The sequence below is a fragment of the Phyllostomus hastatus genome, unplaced genomic scaffold (assembly GCF_019186645.2).
Source record: "Phyllostomus hastatus isolate PE091 unplaced genomic scaffold, TTU_PhHast_1.1 phas_scaffold_11, whole genome shotgun sequence".
Lineage (NCBI taxonomy): Eukaryota > Metazoa > Chordata > Mammalia > Chiroptera > Phyllostomidae > Phyllostomus > Phyllostomus hastatus.
This window is the reverse complement of record NW_025334005.1, coordinates 1,938,595-1,955,584: the sequence shown is the minus strand read 5'-3', so window position 1 is coordinate 1,955,584 and position 16,990 is coordinate 1,938,595. Positions and strand designations below refer to the sequence as shown.

Here is a 16,990-nt window from a genome sequence, read left to right as displayed (position 1 = left end):
GCCCGAGGCACCTACTGGCCCCCTGCCCCCTCATCCATCTCTCCTGCCAGCCTGTCCCTGGCGTCCCCGCATCTTTCACACCTTTTCATCTCGCCGCTCAATAGCGGCGGCAGGCGGCGTGGCAGCTGTGGCCACAGGGAGATGGATGACGGGCCGGGCGGGCTTCGCAGGTGGCGGCCGGCGGCCAGGGACTGCGCCCTGCCGGGCTCAGGCGGCGTGGGGCTGCCCTCGGGGCCCCGCCCCGCCTGCCCGCTTCCGCCCTGCTGTGGGCGCCTTGCACAGGCTGCCTAGGCCGGGGCCGAGGGGCCCCAGAAGTAGACCCTGGGCCCACTCCTTCCCCAGCCACAACGTGGGAGGAGCCTCTGCCTCCCTGGCAGGAGCTCCCCCACCCCAAGCCAAGGCGCCTCCCCGCTGTGTCCCTGCACCCGGACCTGCGGTCCTGGGTGGGGGGAGCCCTGTCGAGCTGCACCCCTTCCCTAGTGCTGACTCCCCCAGAGCTCCCACGGGTGCTGGGCCCATCGTGCACCCGGAGATGCACCTCCATCCGGCCTGTGCGCCCAGCCACAAACAGACCCCCCCCCAGACGGTGCTGAGGTTCTCAGAAACACGTGTGCGTGCACACACACAGCACCTGGGACAGGCACACGCTCGGACACCCACACACGTGTGCACACACCCAGGCACACACTTCTGCTCTCCCCAGCCTACTCACAGGCCCCAGGAGTGTGGGAGGTAGGGGACCCCCGTCTGGTCATCATCCCTGGTCATCTCCCCACAGCACAGGGCCTTCCCTGGACGAGCTTGGGCACAGAGACAGCCACCGCGGCCCCAGGACACGGAATGTCCAAGGCCAGACTTGCCCCAGAGGCCGTGTCCAAGCTGCAGAGAGGCCACACCGGACAGAGGACACGAGCCGTAGGCACCTGGGCATCTTCCACTTTATAGACTGGGAAACCAAGGCGTGGAGGTGGGGGCTGGGCACGGGTCAGGGCATGTAGCCGGTGGCGAAGGGGGCCCCTGAGCTGGGGATCGGGCCTCAGGACTCCCTGTTCCGAGGGCAGGGCCGAGGCCGGGCAGGTGTGGCCCGGGTTAGGGGGCCGGGCTGGGGGCCAGCGCAGGCAGGGCGGGCACGGAGACCGTGAACTTCTCGGTCTGGAAGAAGGCGATGCCCTTCTCGTAGTAGGCGGCCTCGTTGATGAACACCGGGTACACGGTGGACTCCCCCTCGTAGAGCGCGTCCTCCCCGCTGAACAGCCGGAAGATGGGGGCGCCGGGCCGCAGCGGCTCGAAGTCTCGGTCCTGGGAGGGGAGCCAAGGCTGAGGCCGACCTCCGCCCCCGCCCCAGAGGGGGGCCCCCGGCAGGGGCCTGCCCAGGCCGTGCCCCTCACTTATGGCCTCGCCCAGTCACTCCTCCACGTCTTCGGTCGATGCGGCAGGGCGTCTGCTGAGACGCCACCTGGCCCTGGGTCTGGAAACCGAGACCCCAGCCCCCTCAGAACGACCTTCATCGTTGGGAGGCTCAGCCTGGCGGTGACGGGCGCGAACGGTGAAGGGAGGCTGGGCGCGGACTCCTACCAGCTGTGTGGCCTGGAGCAGGCCGCTCAACCTCTCCGTGCCTCAGCTTCCCCGTCTGTGCAATGGGGGTCATACTCTCTCCCCCATCATCCTGAGGTTCAAATCAAATGGCTAATGGTGCTTCAAACAGCACCTGGCAGTTAGTAAATGCAATATGAAAGTTTACTAGAGAAGGGTTTAAATTGTGAAAGAAATCGCTCAAAATGACCGCTAGGCAGATGGGCGAGAGCGTAAGGCCCTCTGGCCCAAACCCGCAGAGGATGGAGCCACCCCCTCCACCCCACAATGCTGCTACGAGAGAAGACCTCAGAGTCGAGCACGACGCTGCAAAAAGCCCGACCAAGTTCTCATTTTTTCCTACAGTTGCTACTCCGGTCCTTTAGAGTAGTTTTGAAATATCACACGTTCCCACCATTTCTCCCCCTTTCTTGACCGTACCCGCTGCGCCCTCCGTGCGTGCCAAGCCTGTCGGGCCGGGGAAGGTGGAGGCCCCCCGGGACCCACACCTGTCCTCGCAGAGGTTCTGAATCACCCAGTCGCCTCTGACACCGGAGGGTGGCCCGCAAAGACTCATCGTGGAAGGGGGTGCCTCTGGCTGGTCACTGGGCTCAGCCACTGAGCTCCAAGGTGGAGAGAGGAGGGCCTGAGCTGACAAAGCAGGTGGCCCCCTCTGAAGCTCCTCCCACCTCTGAGGGCCGGGGGAGGGGCTTGGGGGAACAGTTACTATTGAGGCTGAGGCGCCCAGTTTGGGGGTGGGGTGGGGTGGGGGGCTTGTTCCACAGCGGCCCCAAGTGGCAGCACATGGAATGGCAGCTGATTGGCGGTCCATTCTTTCCTACCTTCTTCCTGCCACATTCAAGAGCAAGATTACCCGGTTTCTGGAACATCCAGGAAGGGGAGGCCTGAAGAGGGAGGTGCCAGACTCCCCGCTAGCGTGCATAAGGGTGCTCGAGAGTTGCTCGGAGCAGAGAGGGCTCTGTTTTTGCACCTCCAAGCAGGGTTGTGCCCGTCCCACCCTCCCGCCCCACTCCTCGCCCGACCTCTGTCTCCTGCAGCCAGGAGGGGTGGGTCCGGGCTGTCGAGGCGCCCCCAGGTGCCCTCCGCAGGGGCTGTGAGCATCACGGTGGCTCAGAGTTCCAGGCCGCTGTGCAGGGTCCCTACAGGGACAGTATGGGTGGGCACAGGCGCCCAGGCTGCTGCACCCCTGTCCCCAATTCTGAGGTGTTGGTGGGACTCTATGGGAGGCACCGTGGTCCCTGCCTCTGTGCCTCAGTTTCCCAATGCTCCTCAAGGCTGTGGCCTTGGAGACCACACCCCATAACACACACACACACACACACCTGCAGCTGAGGATGCACGGTGCCAGCCAGGTCCCCGGCCTCGGTGCGTGGGAAGTCCACACTGCCCACTTTTCTGTACACCTCCATCTCAAAGGCAGGGAAGGCTGTGCCTGTGCAGGAGGTGGACCGTGAGCCCATCCCTCCCTCCAGGCCCAGGGTGGGGTGGGCCGTGGGGGCCACTTGGGGCTGGTTCCCCGCCGGCCGGCCCCAGAGCCCGGCTCCTTGGTGCCTGGGGTGGGCCCTTTCCTCTTTGGGCCTTAGCTTCCAGGCAAATCCTTGGGCGCCTCACCCTGGTTGAAGAGCTGGATGAAGTCCAGAGCTGCGGCCACCAGGGCCCTCATCCTGGTGAAAAGGTCAGCCCGTAGCACGCCCTGGGGCTGGGGGCCAAGCTCCAGGCCTGGGGACCGCGAGGGAAGGGGTCAGGCAGGTACTCCAGAGAGGAGGGGCTCCAGGCTCCAGGCTCCAGGCCCCCAACACTGGCATTATCCGGTCCTGCCCTTCCCGGCCCCTGGTAACTTCTCCCGAAGCTGAGGTCTGGGCCTACCCATTCCGTTCTTGCCCGCAGAGTGGACGCTGTAACTCTCTTCTCTGGGCAACTGGTACAGGAAGACCCGGCAGGGTGGCTCCGGGCTCTGCAGCTGCGAGCAGAGGGCTGGGTCAGGGCCCGAGGCCTGCCTTTGGCGGGAGGGCAGGGGCAGGGGTGGGAGCATGGAGGAAGCACAGAACACCACGTGGGGAGGGGTGGGAGGTCCAGAGGGCCCGGAGCACCTGCAGGCGGCAGGTCCCCGGGACTGGAGCCCAGGATGAGCTCCCCCCCCCCCCCCACACACCCGTCCCCAGCGGAGGCACCAGCCCCACCCTCCCTCGCCTGCACGGGCGCAGGGCCACCTGCAGGTGGCGGCACAGGTGCAAGGCAAAGACGTTGTGGGCGGCTTCCAGCACGAGGCAGGTGCCCACGTTGGCCGTGGTGTTGTGCAGGTCGAGGATGAAGTCGAAGGCCTGGCCTGAGGCCTTGGGCCCCAGCAACTGATTCAGCTCTCGGGCCCTCGTCACCTCGTACGGGTCATCCGGGTGGGGCCTGGCACTGCAGGGGCAGGGGCGGGGGTATCAGCCTCCGGCGGCGTCAGTCCATTGTCAGAGGTTTATTGGGGGGAGGGGTGGGGGCCTCATGACCCCTCATGACAGGATGAAGCCCCCAAGACCCTGCAGGAGAGACAGAGCAGCCCAAGGGCCTGCCCCTCACGCCTCTGCAGCGTGCCTGACTCATTCAGGTCTCCCCACCGCCCCCCGAAAGTTCAAACCCTTGGCCTGGCCCTGCCTGCCTGCCTCCTCAGCTCTCACTCCGGCCACACTCCCAAGCACCGTGCTGGTCTCATTTCCAGAGCTGTGCACCAGAGCTGTGCACCCTCCTTGGAAACTCCTCTTCTCCTCCCTTTACCTGGCTAATGTCTACTCACCCTTTGGGGCTTGGCTGAGATACCACCTCCTCCAGGAAGCCTTCCCTGACTACCCTTGGTCAGGTTTGTGTAGCTCCCACTCTGCATTTAGTGTTGTGGTCGCTGGGTTCTCCCTCCGTCTCCCCCAGGAAGCTGAGAACAGCGCCTCAGGCCAGTTTCCCCTTCTCTTACCTGAGCTGGCCAGAGCCTGGCTCAGCGGTGGGGCCCCGAGAATGCCCACCAAAGGAAGGTGTGAAGCAGCGGTGGGGGCACCGGACAAGTGAATGCAGCTTGGGGGGGGGGTGATCTAAAGCAAGGTGTGGGGAATCCAGAGGAGACCCTGACCCAGTCTGAGATCAGGAAGGGCTTCCTGGAGGAGGTGACATCGGTGTGGATTTCTTTAAGTTGAAAAAGGAAGGATGGGCAGTGAAAGCAGAGGGATATACCTTGCTGGTGGCTGGAGGGCTGTCTGAGGTGAGGACCTCAGTGCCAGTCCAAGGGGCTGGGCCAGCCTGGCGGGCAGGGGCCCCACAGCGACAAGGACACTCACGTGAGGACGGCGCTGGTGAAGGTGCGGTTGAGGTCACGGTCCACGTAGCGGCGGCAGGCGGCCGCGGCTGCTGGGTTGGCCAGCACCGGCGTGGTGGAGAAGCTGGGCCTCTGCAGCTCCCCCGGAGCCTGCAGCCACTGCCGGGCCAGGTAGACGCCGGACATCTCATTGCCGTGGGTGCCCCCGGCCACGGCCACGCGGCGCAGGGGCTCCCGAGGCACAGGCAGCGAGCACATCCCTGGCTGGGGCGGCGGGCCTGGTTGGCGCCCACGCGGGGTGCAGGGCTCTGGGTCGGGGCGGTGGCGGTGAGCTCCTTGAGGCCTCGTGGGCCCGAGCTGGCAGGTTGGCTGCCTGTCAGAAGGCGTGGCTGGGTGGTCGCTCAGCGGGGCAACTCCAGGTTTGTCCCTCCGGGTGCCTGCAGTCCCGCCCCGCCCTAACACCCCTCCTGGGGGGTGGGGGGAGCGCCGCCCACCCACCCGCCCCACTTTCTCTGAGGCCGTGTTCCCGCTCCCTTGGCGAGGAGTTGCTTTCCCCCGAGTGGAGAAGAGGGGCCCAGACGTTCAGGGTGGCGGGTTCCCCAGGGCACGCTCCCGCCTGCAGGAGGCTCACGCTCCCTTGTCATAGACAAGGGGAAACCGGGGTGCTGCGTGGGGGCAGGGAGCATCACCCGCATCAGCTGTGGAGTGTCAGGGTGCCAGGCGACTCCGGCTCCTTCTGAGCCCCCAACATGCACATGCTCCTCTGAGAGCCCGTGCAGGCTGCGGGAAGCACGCGCTTACCTGCTGGTGGGCTCCCCGGCTTCCCGGGCCTCTGGGGCTGGGGTGTGCGCCGCCTAGACCGGCAGGTGTGTATGCACCTGGGAAACCCCGGGGTGGGAAGTGTTCCTGAGTGGCTGGTGGAGAGCAGGGGTGGGTGGTGCAGACCAAGGTCCATCCAGAGGTCAGGAGCACGGGGTGTCCCCGCACTGCTGCACACCACGTTGCACTGGTCGCTGCCACCGCCCACTGGTCAGGTCCTGCAGCCCTGTGTCCTCTGGGGCAGCCCCGCCCCCCAGAGCCAGGGTGGGGTCCCAGCTGCGAGCTGCACTAAGTCTTGGAAAATTACCTGCAGGGGGTCCTTGAGGCCTCGGATGGAGTGAACCCCACCCCGCCTGCCGAGAGAGCTCCGGAGCGCGGCCAAGTGAGGCCTGTTTACTTCACCGGTGCCCAGTCCAGGGTGGGCGGGCCTGGACTACTGCCCTCGCTGGAGCCGCTGGCGGAGCCCAGGGCCACCGCCAGGCCAGACCACTGCGAGTTACTCATTGAGCTTGTGCCTTGGCGGCCACCCAAAGAATGCCCAGTTCCCTTCGCCCCCTCAGCCCCCTGCTCCTGCTCTTGCAGCCCCCAGAGCGACAGGTGTAACTCACTCTGTCGCTGTGAGGGCTCAACGAGAGGACGTGTGTCTGGCCCGGGTCCCCACTCGGGGCGGATTCTAGGCTCTTCTATATGCCGAGCCAGCGTCCGGCATGGGGGCCCTGGCTGCGGGGGGGGGCTCAAGACTGCACACCTCCCAGAGCCCCCCGGGGCCCCATTGCAGCCTCGAGGATGGTCCACGGGTCACTGAGGAGCGAGGCAGAGCTGGGCAGTGAACCGTCCAGCCCCGTCACGTGGTGCCCACTCTGAGCCAGGCATCCCAGGCCTTCCTCACCTCTGGACTCCGTCCTCCCAGGCTGCCCAGCCCTGGCACCAGCTGGGGGCTCCAGCGGCCGGGGCCCCAGGAGTGGGGACCCGGGTCAGACACACGGGCTCTGGTTGAGCCCTCGCAGCGACTCCAAGAGGTGGGTGGGAACCCCATTCTAGGAGCTCAGAAAACAGAGGCTCAGAGAAGTAACGGGACTGGCCCAAAGCCACCCAGCCCCCCGGGGTGGCTGTGCAGCGCTCTGCACCCAAGCTGTCCTGGTGGTGGCGCTGCGGCGAGGAAATGTAGGGCGGCTAGGTGAGCCAGGGCCAGGGAGACCAGTCTGGGATTCGGGCTGGATTCCTGCGAGCGGGGGGTGCTGGCCGTGGGAAGAGGTGGGAGTGAGGGCGAACTGGGGGGAGAGGGCAGCTCAGCAAAAGCCTGGGGTGGGGGTCTCGAGGCTCTCGGAACCCCTGTGTGCCGGGCCGTGAACAGCGGGGCAGGCTTTGTACTGTGTCCGGACCACACTGCCTCCGGGGCTGAGCTGGTCAGCCAGGACCGAGACACATAAGGGCTGGAACTGGCAAGGGGACGGTGAACAGGTGACACGCGTCATGTTCGAGGCCTCTCTTGAACAGTCTTCTCTGCAGCCGGGACGCAGTGACAAGACCCTACTCTGCCAGTCGGAGGCCACCGAGAGTCCGGCACTCAGGGACTGCCCTCCCCACCCCACCTCCAGGGGCCGCCGCTCCCAGAGCACAGTTCCCTTGCAGACTTTGTGCCCCATCTGCACCACAGCGACCCATGGCCGAGAGAGCAAAGGGAACGAGATCAGGTGTGGTGAGGGCAGAGAAACTTCCAGAGTCTTCTGTGAGCAGTATCTTCTACTCTTTGTTCTCTGGACCCACTGCTCAGACTGTGGCCCAGACACCCTGATTCTTCTCAGCCCTTCTGGCTCTTCCCAGGCCAGTGGTCATTTTGAGGAAGAACTTCCAGGGGCAGAATGGGGTCACTTAGACCCAGGCCCAGTGATCACATAGCTTCACTTAGCTGGCCACCTGCCCAGCCATGAGTTCATTCGTCCACCTAACCCACTATCCATCATCTCATTCACCCACTCACTCGTCCTTCTATCCACCCATTGTCTCATCCACCCATCCATCCATCCACCCACCCACCCATCCATCCTTCCATCCACCCATCCATCCACCCATCCATCCATCATCCATCCACCCATCCATCTACCCACCCACCCACCCATCCATCCATCCTTCCATTCACCCATCCATCCTTCCATCCACCCACCCATCTATCCATCCATCCCCCATCCATCCATCCACCCACCCACCCATCCATCCATCATCCATCCACCCATCCATCTACCCACCCACCCACCCATCCATCCATCTTTCCATTCACCCATCCATCCTTCCATCCACCCACCCATCTATCCATCCATCCCCCATCCATCCATCCACCCACCCACCCATCCATCCATCCTTCCATCCACCCATCCATCCATCCACCCACCCACCCACCCATCCATCCATCCACCCACCCACCCACCCATCCATCCACCCACCCATCCACCCACCCATCCATCCATCCACCCACCCACCCATCCACCCATCCATCCTTCCATCCTTCCATCCACCCATCCATCCTTCCATCCACCCACCCATCCACCCATCCATCCTTCCATCCACCCACCCATCCATCCATCCACCCATCCATCTATCCATCCATCCACCCATCCATCCATCCACCCACCCACCCATCCATCCTTCCATCCACCCATCCATCCTTCCATCCACCCATCCATCCATCCATCCACCCACCCATCCATCCACCCATCCAGCCAGTTAGCCATCCTCCCATACATCCATCTTCTCCCTCCCCTAATCATTCTTCTCTTCACTCATCAACAAGCTATTAGGCACCTCTTTTGAGCCCACCCTGTACCCTTGTGGAGACCACTATCCCCACCAACTCGCTGAGGGAGCAGGAGGATCATATGCCCCCTTACTCCCCCCATCTCAGGCCACTAGCCCAAGCTCTGAGGGGTGAGGAACCCACCCACCAAAGCAAGACTAGGGGGATTGGGCTCCTAGGTTGAGGACTGGGAACAGAGGAGGCGGCTGCCACGGCTGACCAGGTAGCTTCTGTTTATTGATCCCACCCCACACTTCCCAAGAAAGCCCACCCTCCCTCAGCTCTGCCCTGCCTTCCTCAGGTCAGCCCCGTCTTGTCTCTAGCCCCCGGTTTTCCCGCATGTCAGACGAAGGGTCTAGATTTAGACTCTGCCCGCTCTGATACTCTGGGAGTCGAGAGCAGGGGTGACAGCTGTGACCCCCATGTTTGCACTACCCCTTCCTGTGCCTGTTGCAGACATCACTAATCAACTGTTGCACTCCTCCCTGTCGATTCCACACACAGCAGCAGACACAGTTCTTGGCAATTACATACTTCAGGCAATTGACCAGGTCTGGGCTCAAGCTCAGATCACTTCAGGTCGGACAAGCCCAGCTCCCCAAACCGGAGTGAGCGAAGCCGTTAGAAGTAGCTCCATATCTGGGGAGCCTGATTACGGATCTGACGCAAGGGAGTCCCTTCTAACCGCAGGACCCAGCCTCGGGAGTGGGGTGGGTTGTCCGTCCCTCATGCAGAGGGGACTCTGGCCCTGAGAGCGGGGGCCCAGCAGCCCCGAGGTCTGCCCAGCAGGGGCACTGTTCAGAAAAACCCCTGAGCGGGAACTTTGCATTCCTAGACAGGATCAGGGCCTCCCAGGGGCCACTAAGCACATGGGCAGCAGTCAGACAGAGGGTTTAGGGGGCAGGGCACCGGAGGTGGGCAGAGCCCTCACAGAAGGGTGCAGCTCCCGGCACTCAAGGCCCATGTGATCAGCTTCTTGTTCCAGCCGGGGTAGGGTGGGTATGTGACCTGCTTGACCTTGTCCAGGCCTGCGTGAGAGAGCAGGCAGGCGCGGTGGTGGGAGAAGGTGTCGAAGGAGAACTTGCCGTGGTATCTGCCCATCCCGCTGTTGCCTGCGTGAGCATGGGAGTGCGGGTCTGAGGTCGGGCAGCCCCCAGCCTCGGCAGCAGCCCGCTGCCCACCACCGACAGGGGGCGCAGGGAAAGCCAGGCCGTTCTAAGAGCCCTATTTGCAGATGGGGAAACTGAGGCCTTGAGAAGCCCAAGGTCTGGGCCAAGGTTGAACGGCGAGCGAAGGCAAGAATGGCCCTTCCTGGGTCTGGGGGACCAGGGCAGGCTTCTCAGGGGTGGGGGCCGGAGGGCGGAGGAGGGTGGGACTCACCGACTCCCCCCAGAGGCAAGGACGACAGAGTCAGGTAGATGAAGCCCTCATTGCCCCCGAAGTTGCCGCTGCTGGTCCGGGCCAGCACCTGGTTCACCACCTGGGGGCAGGCAGGGAGGCGGGGTGGTGGGCTTGGCGTCAGGAAAGGGGGCTTGGGCCCCCTCCCCCCGCAGGGGCAGCAGAGGAGCCACCCCGTCTCCATCCTCTGCTGAGCAGACAGTGCCTCTCAGGCACTTGCCATGCAGAGGGGCTGTGAGCGGAAGTCAAGGCTGAAAGGGTAGCGAACGCCAGCCTGCCTGCCTGCCTGTCAGAGCCCAGCTTCGCGCTGCCCCGTTCCCGGGGGGCCCTGCCCCCCTTTACAGAACCTCTGCGTGGTGTAGGGGAAGGGGGTACTCTCGGCAGGCAGGGGCTCTTGGTCCGGGTGGAGGCTGCCCCGGCCAGGGCAGGAAGCCGACCAGCCACGCGCCAGGCCAGCTTTGATGCGGAGCCGTCTCCTGCCGGGTGCCCTCATGCAGGTGACCTGGGTTAGGACAGGCCGCCGGAGGGAAGTCACCCGTTTCTCCCCCGTCAGCTGCTCTGCTGCGCGGCCTGCCCGAGCCCCCACCTGGCGGCTGTTGGAGAAGGCGTACAGGGCCAGGGGCTTCTCCCGGCGGTTCATGAAGTCGATGGCCTCGTCCAGGCTCCTCACGTTCACGATGGGCAGGATGGGCCCGAAGATCTCCTCCTGCATCACCGGCTCCGTCTCCTGCACGTCCACCAGCACCGTGGGGGCTGCGGGCACAGGGCACGGCTCGGCCCCGGGCGCAGGGTCCCCCAGCAGGGCCCGGGGACCCGTGGCTCCAGGCTCAGGGGGGTTCTAGGGAGGAGTCTCCCAACGGCCCCCGAGGAGGGACCAGGGACCAGGGCCCAGAGGCCCCCCAGCCTTGGTCTTACAGTCGAGGGGTGACGGGACCTCAGACCCCCGGAGCCCGAGGTCCCAGGTCCCAGCCTGTTGGAGCGGCAGCGTCACCGCAGAGACGTGTGGCCCAGAGGCTGGGAGCTGCTCTGTAACCGCAGCCTGGCGGGTGCTCGGGACGGGGATCGTGGGCCCACAGGGCCCGGGTCGCGGCCGCGGAGCAGCGGGCAGGGGGAGGGAAGCCGGGAACCTGAGCACTCGGGCGTCCTGGGACGCCGGGGGCCCGGCTCAGAGAAGCCCGGCCTTAGAGTCATGGGGTCACAGGCTCGGGCCACGGTGACCTGCGGCGTTAGTGCCGGGGAGTCGTGGCACCAGAGCCGTGGGCCCGGCCAGGCTCCAGCAGAGGGGCTGTGGGAACCTCAGAGCCCATCGGGGCCTGCTGTGGCCCCCAGCGTGGAAGGGCCTCAGCCGGAGGGTCCCAGGGCCGGGAGAGGGGGACTCACCGATGTAGCGGTCACTCCCGTCACTCTGGCCCCCGACGGCCACACGGCCACAGCCCAGCAGGCCCTGGAGCCGCTGGAAATGCTTGTCGCTGATGATGCGGCCCAGGTCCGGGGAGCCCCGGGGGTCCTCGCCGTAGAAGCGGGTGATGGCGCTCTGCAGGGCGGGCACCAGCCGCTCCTGCATTCCGGGGCTGCAGAGCACGTAGTCGGGGGCCACGCAGGTCTGGCCGGCGTTGAAGTAGCGGAAGAAGGCCACACGGTTGGCCACGGTCTGGGGGTCGCAGTCGTCGTCCACGTAGCAGGGGTTCTTGCCCCCCAGCTCCAGCGTGACGGGCGTCAGGTGCTTGGTGGCCGCAGTCATGACGATCTTGCCCACCCGAGGGCTCCCTGGGAACATGGGGTTGACCCCTCTTCTCACTGGCCTTGGCCACATGGTTCAGGCACCACCTCGGATCTCCCCTCACTGTGCTGCCCCCAGGATCCCGCCCCTCCGAGGCTCAGAGGCCTGGCTGATCACCACTCCCCACCGCAGCGCGACAGCCACCTGCCCACTCAGTGTTTGCCACCACGCCCTTGGACTCCCCAGCTCCCCCGGCACTGGCTGGGGCCACCCTCACCCGTGAAGAAGATGTAGTCGAACTTGTGCTCCAGCAGCTGCCCCGTCTCCTCAGGCCCGCCCAGCAGCACGGCAAAGCAGCTCTGCCGGAGGCACAGGATGCTCAGGGGACACTGTGGGCTGCAGGGACAGCCAAACCTCCCAGGCTGGCAAGGGCAGGGATGTGGGACACTGTGGCTGATGGGGCAGGGCCACCCTTACCTGGTCCAGGTACTGGGGCAGGACCTCAGCCAGGACCTTCTCTGTGCTCTGGCTGATTTCCGATGGCTTCAGCACCACGCAGTTCCCTGCAGTGTCAAGCGGGGAACTCTAGGGGGAGCCGGTGCCCCCACACCCACCCCGTGGCAGGCAGCAGACCAGAACGCGCAGAGGCAGGGAGGGTGTGCGAGGCTGGGCGCATGACACGATGGAATTTTGAGACATTCCCCTGCCCCATTTGGGAAGGGCTTTTGGGGCCAGGAAGGGTGAGGGGGTGAGGCTCAGGACCCTCCGCTCACCTGCGGCGAGGGCGCCCACCAGGGGCACCAGGATCAGGTTCACGGGGTAGTTCCAGGGGGCGATGATGAGCACCAGGCCGTAGGGCTCCTTGCGGATGAAGGCGGAGTCCAGCTGCGTTAACTGGGACACAGAGTGGACGGTGAGGCCCAGCCGAGGGCCCCCTGAAAGTCCCCCACTTCTAGGGCCCCCACTGCGAGTGCCGCCCCCACGCAGCCAGCAGCGCACCAGGTTCTTGGCCACCGGCTCGTCCTTCATCCAGGCGTTCAGGCTGCTGAGGGCCAGGCGGACCTCGTTCTGGCACAGGATGATCTCCGACAGATCCGACTCAAAGGCTGACTGGGGTGGGGGTGGAATCCGAGGGTCAGGGGCGGGGCAGGACCGGGAAGGGATGCGGTGTGGGGGCCCCCCCGGAAGGTCCCTGCTGGGGCTCTGGAGACAGTCTCCGGGGACAGCACAGCTCGTCTCCTGGGCACGGCGCGGTCCGCCGGGAGTGGCTCAGACCCCGGGCCAGGCAGCCTGGGCTCCACCTCGGACACTCCCTCGCCGCGGGACCTTGGGCAAGTCATACAACGCCCACGCGCCTCAGTGCCCCCGTTGATATAACACGGGGACAACAATGGAACCTGCCTCAGAGGTTTGTGGAGTCAATGTGGGGAGTGCCCGTGCCCATGCGTGCCAGGGAAGGGCCGTTAAATGGACAAGAATGAGCTGGGAACGCAGCCCGCCCCGGCCCTCCCGCCGCCCGCCGCCCGCCGCCCCCCACCTTGCGCAGGTCCTGCGCCAGCGCCTCGTGCAGAAGCTGCTTGTTCTCCTGCAGGAAGCGGCCCAGGCCCTTGAGCTGGGCCGCCCGGAACTCCGCCGGCCGCGTCCGCCCCGCGCGGAAGGATTCCCGCAGCCGCCGCAGCGTGTCCTCGAAGGGGTCCGTCCTGCGGGGGAGGGGGGCAGTGTGGGCTGGGGTTCCCACCTTCTCGGGCACACGCCCCGCCTCTGCCTGCAGCACATGGGCTAGCGGACACCTTCCCTGGGACGCGCGTGTAACCCCAAGGGCGGGGCCTGGCGCCGCACCCCAACACAGGCACCCTGCCCCCGTCCATGCCTGCCCCTCCACCCACACCGCCAGGCCACGAGCACGAGCAGGGTCCTTGGGACAGTGGTCCGGGCCACCCCGGGCCTAGCTCGGCACTCTGAGGGTTCCTTGCCTCACAGGCCGCAGAGCGTTTGCTGTGGTAGATGGGGAAACTGAGGCCAGGATGTACCACAGGCACCAAAAACATGAGGAGGGTTCCGTATCTGCTCTGAGGAGGCGGTCCCAGGTCAAAGTCTCAAAGCTAGGTATGGGGGGTGGGGGGCGGGGAGCATGTGGTAGGCGGGGCACAGCGGGGGCGGGGGTGGGTGCCGGCTGGGCGGAGACTGAGCATCTGCGTGCCCCTGTCTCTCCATGCCTTTGTGTGTCTGTGTGTCTGTCTGTGTCCGTGTTTCTACACTTGTCTGTGTGTGTAGGCAAGGGCTGTCTTCAGCCCTCGGCAGCATCTCACGGGCCGAGCCCGGGACCCAAGTCTTGGCCATGGAGTGAGATGGCTCAGGCCCGAGCTGGGCGCCTGGGCACCGCTCCTGGGGCCTCTGGCAGGCTGCGCCTCCTCTCTGAGCCTCAGACTCCTCATCTGGAAAGCAGGGACATTGAGGGCTGGCCATCCAAAGCCAGCGGACATCCAACGCCAGCGGCTACCGTCACTGTTCCTGGGAACACGAAGCAGCTGGTGTCAGCTCAGCGGGCCCTCCTGGCTGAGGAATGCGGGAGACAGGCCCGAGGCCGAGCAGTCTGCAAGCAGGCACGCCCTTCCTGGCACTGTCCCACCCCCCCTCCCCCGCCGTGGGGACAGAGGCTCCCCAGCAGCCCACGGTGCATGCTCAGTGAGGACTGTCCAGTCTCGTCATGGCCTAGGAGAGGACCCAGGTCATGCACCCCCACAGCCAGGCCTGAGAGTGGGGGCAGGGGTCCCACCTAGACAGCTGCCCCAGAGAGCAGAGAGACGGTGTGCCGTCTGCCCTAGGTCCCATTTCCCCTGGAGTGCTTCCTGGAGGAGCTGGGCCGGAGCGTGGCTGCCCACCCTCAGCCCTGGAGCTGGCCCCCAGCAGTGCCAGGCCTTGGGACTCCAGGGCTTCCCCGGAGCGCTGCCTGGCCTGCCACCGCCCTCAGCCTCCCCCAGCTTTCCCTGCCCGGGGCTCGAGCCGCCCCCGGTTCCACCAGCCCCGCTCCAACTTCACCTGTGGCTCCCTAGGGCCTCTCTGGGACCCAGCGCCGCAGCCCCGATCAGGGCCCAGAGTGGAGGAGCCTGGGTGTCCTGCTGTCCATCCTGGGACCCCCGCCCGAGTTCAGCCGGCACTTCCCAGGCGAGGCAGGCCGGGCAGGGGTTCCCCGCCTTCCCCAGCTGCCTGCCTCTGGGTCCACACTGTGCACACGGGGGAGGCCTGGGGCCAGCTGCAGGCTTAGCTTGTCCGTGGCCAGATCCCCAGGCCCTGACCCACCACTGCCCGATACAATGAGGAAGCAGACGGACCACGGGGTGGGAGCCGAGGTCAGCAGCCTCCCCAGGGGAGCTGAGCTGGACAGCTGGCGCCTGCTTCTCACGCACAGGGTTGCTTGCCTCGGCCACCCACTGCCTGGGAGCGGGGTCCCAGGGCTTGCTGAGGCCAGGCTGACCAGGGACCCCTGGCTGCCTCCCAGCCCAGGACACAGGTTATTGCAATACAGCTGGCCGGCCCTCGGGAGGAACTCACGGTCTAGACTGGACCAAGGACGGCACCAAGGATAACAGACCCGAGTGGCTGTGCCGCAGGCCCTGGGGGGGGGCCGGCCAGGAACCCCCGGGGGAAGCAGGTGCTCTGGGCAGAGGGCCCAGCACATGCCAGGGCCCCAGGAGGACAGGTCTTGAGAGACAAGATGCAGCTGGGCAGGTCAAGACTTGACGGGGCCTCACGAGGGAGTCGGGGTGTATTGCATGGGCAGTGGATATGGCATGGGTCCCAAGGAGAAGCCACGCCGGCGTCTGGAGCTGAGCGATGGCGGGTATCGTCTTACCTGGGGCTCGAGGTGCTATTATCACCCATTGGGAGGATAAGGAATCCAAGACTCCGAGAGGTGACCTGAGCTGCCCTGAGGACAGCTGGGACACCTGGGTCCCGTCCCTCCCCACAGCCCGTCCCCCGCCAGCACGGGGACCCCGCGCTGGCCTGTGCCTGAGCTTCCCATCCACTCCGCAGCATCTTTCTGCAGAGCCAGGACTCTCTACAGTGAGAATGAGATGCTTCCGGAGCCGGAGACCAGCAGGGTGTACCACCTGAAACCGGACTCAGTTCTGGCCTCTCCCCCCGAGAAGCTCCCCGTTCCTCTCCCCCACTCCCTGGCATGGTCCTGGTGACACCAGTCTGTCCCTGCCTCTTCCCCCGGCCTGGGAGCCCTCTGTCCCTGCCCTGGGGCCCAGCCAGCACTGGGCCAGGACGCAGGGCTCCTCTGCGGCTGCGCCCAGGCACTACCTTGGGGGACAGTGAGGCTCGGACGGTAGAACTGACCTGAAGCCACACCCTGGGAAGCACAGCATCCACCCCGCTGCACGGAGCCAGGCCCCAGCCCGAGGCCCCTGCCCTGTGGCTCCCATCCTGTTCCCCCCATGCTGCTGCCTGCCCCCAGTGTTTGTTACCCTCTGGCCCCTCTGCCCCCCGTACACCCCCGAGGCCCCACGTACACCAGTGTGGGCTGCGACCTTGAATCCTTCACTGCGCCTTTGCCCTCTTTGCTTGACATCCTGCCTCCAAATGAGCCAACTCTGTCGGTGCCCAGGTCTCCTGCGTGCCTCCGCCACCTGCCAGTCCTCCTAGTAACACTGGCCACCGCCAGCTTCCCTCTCCCCACACCTATAAGTGGAAGGGTACCAGCCCTTAACCAGTTCACACACCTACACTTCTCCCAAGTTGACCGCCTCCCTCCTGACCCCGACCCCGGCTCAGCTGGCTCCAGAACAGGTCTGGCAACCCCAGGCTATTGGGAAATCGCATGGTAAACAGGAAAATCCAGGCTGTGGGGAAACTACAGGCTGTGAGGAAATTACAGGATGACCCTAGCAGCAAATGCTGCTTCCTCCAGAAAGCCTTCCACCAACAAAGCTCAATAGCCCATCCAGGTCCCTGTGCCCCCACCCTGCACCACAGTCTCCTTCATCCGAACTCTCCTCGGGCACCTGCCTAGCACCCTCAGAGGAGAAGGAGAGGCCCCAGCTGCTGCAGAGAGAGCCTGGCCCAGCCAGGGCCCCGGTGGCTGTGCCATGACACACCATCTCTTTGTTCCTTTATTCTCCTGTTCACTGTGTGACCCTGGGCAAGTTACTGAATCTCTCTGAGTCTCTCTGAGGTACCAACAGTGCTGAATTGTCATGGTTCTTTTTTTTTTTTTTTTTTTAGATTTCATTTATTTACTTGTAGAGAGAGGGGAAGGGAAGGAGAGAAACATCAATGTGTAGTTGACTCTCGTAACAGGGAGAGTTGACTCTCCCAACAGGACACCTGGCTCACAACCCAGGCATGTGCCCTGACTGGGAATCGAACCAGTCATCCT

The 16,990-nt window shown here is 65.1% G+C and overlaps 2 protein-coding genes across 4 annotated transcripts; both read right to left on the bottom strand.

Moving 5' to 3' along the window:
- Positions 1 to 916: 916 nt before the first annotated feature.
- ACY3 (aminoacylase 3) lies at positions 917 to 6,151 on the bottom strand. Of its 3 annotated transcripts, none has more exons than XM_045855033.1 (8): positions 6,006 to 6,151; positions 5,681 to 5,757; positions 4,902 to 5,252; positions 3,804 to 3,999; positions 3,460 to 3,553; positions 3,205 to 3,312; positions 2,916 to 3,025; positions 917 to 1,299 (listed from the first exon to the last, which is right to left on the bottom strand). In XM_045855033.1, the coding sequence occupies exons 3-8, from the start codon at positions 5,135 to 5,137 to the stop codon at positions 1,090 to 1,092; spliced, it is 954 nt and encodes a 317-aa protein (XP_045710989.1). In that variant the 5' UTR covers positions 5,138 to 5,252; positions 5,681 to 5,757; positions 6,006 to 6,151; the 3' UTR covers positions 917 to 1,089. The 3 variants fall into 3 exon arrangements, with proteins under 3 accessions (XP_045710989.1, XP_045710987.1, XP_045710988.1); XM_045855031.1 differs by having other exon boundaries at positions 5,681 to 5,793; positions 6,006 to 6,021; XM_045855032.1 differs by lacking the exon at positions 6,006 to 6,151 and having other exon boundaries at positions 5,681 to 5,807.
- Positions 6,152 to 8,785: 2,634 nt separating this feature from the next.
- On the bottom strand, positions 8,786 to 16,232 carry LOC123829373 (aldehyde dehydrogenase family 3 member B2-like). Its single transcript, XM_045855023.1, has 10 exons — positions 16,125 to 16,232; positions 13,145 to 13,307; positions 12,607 to 12,717; positions 12,381 to 12,501; positions 12,085 to 12,170; positions 11,885 to 11,966; positions 11,268 to 11,654; positions 10,474 to 10,640; positions 9,870 to 9,969; positions 8,786 to 9,601 (listed from the first exon to the last, which is right to left on the bottom strand). The coding sequence occupies exons 1-10, from the start codon at positions 16,181 to 16,183 to the stop codon at positions 9,417 to 9,419; spliced, it is 1,461 nt and encodes a 486-aa protein (XP_045710979.1). The 5' UTR covers positions 16,184 to 16,232; the 3' UTR covers positions 8,786 to 9,416.
- Positions 16,233 to 16,990: the final 758 nt, after the last annotated feature.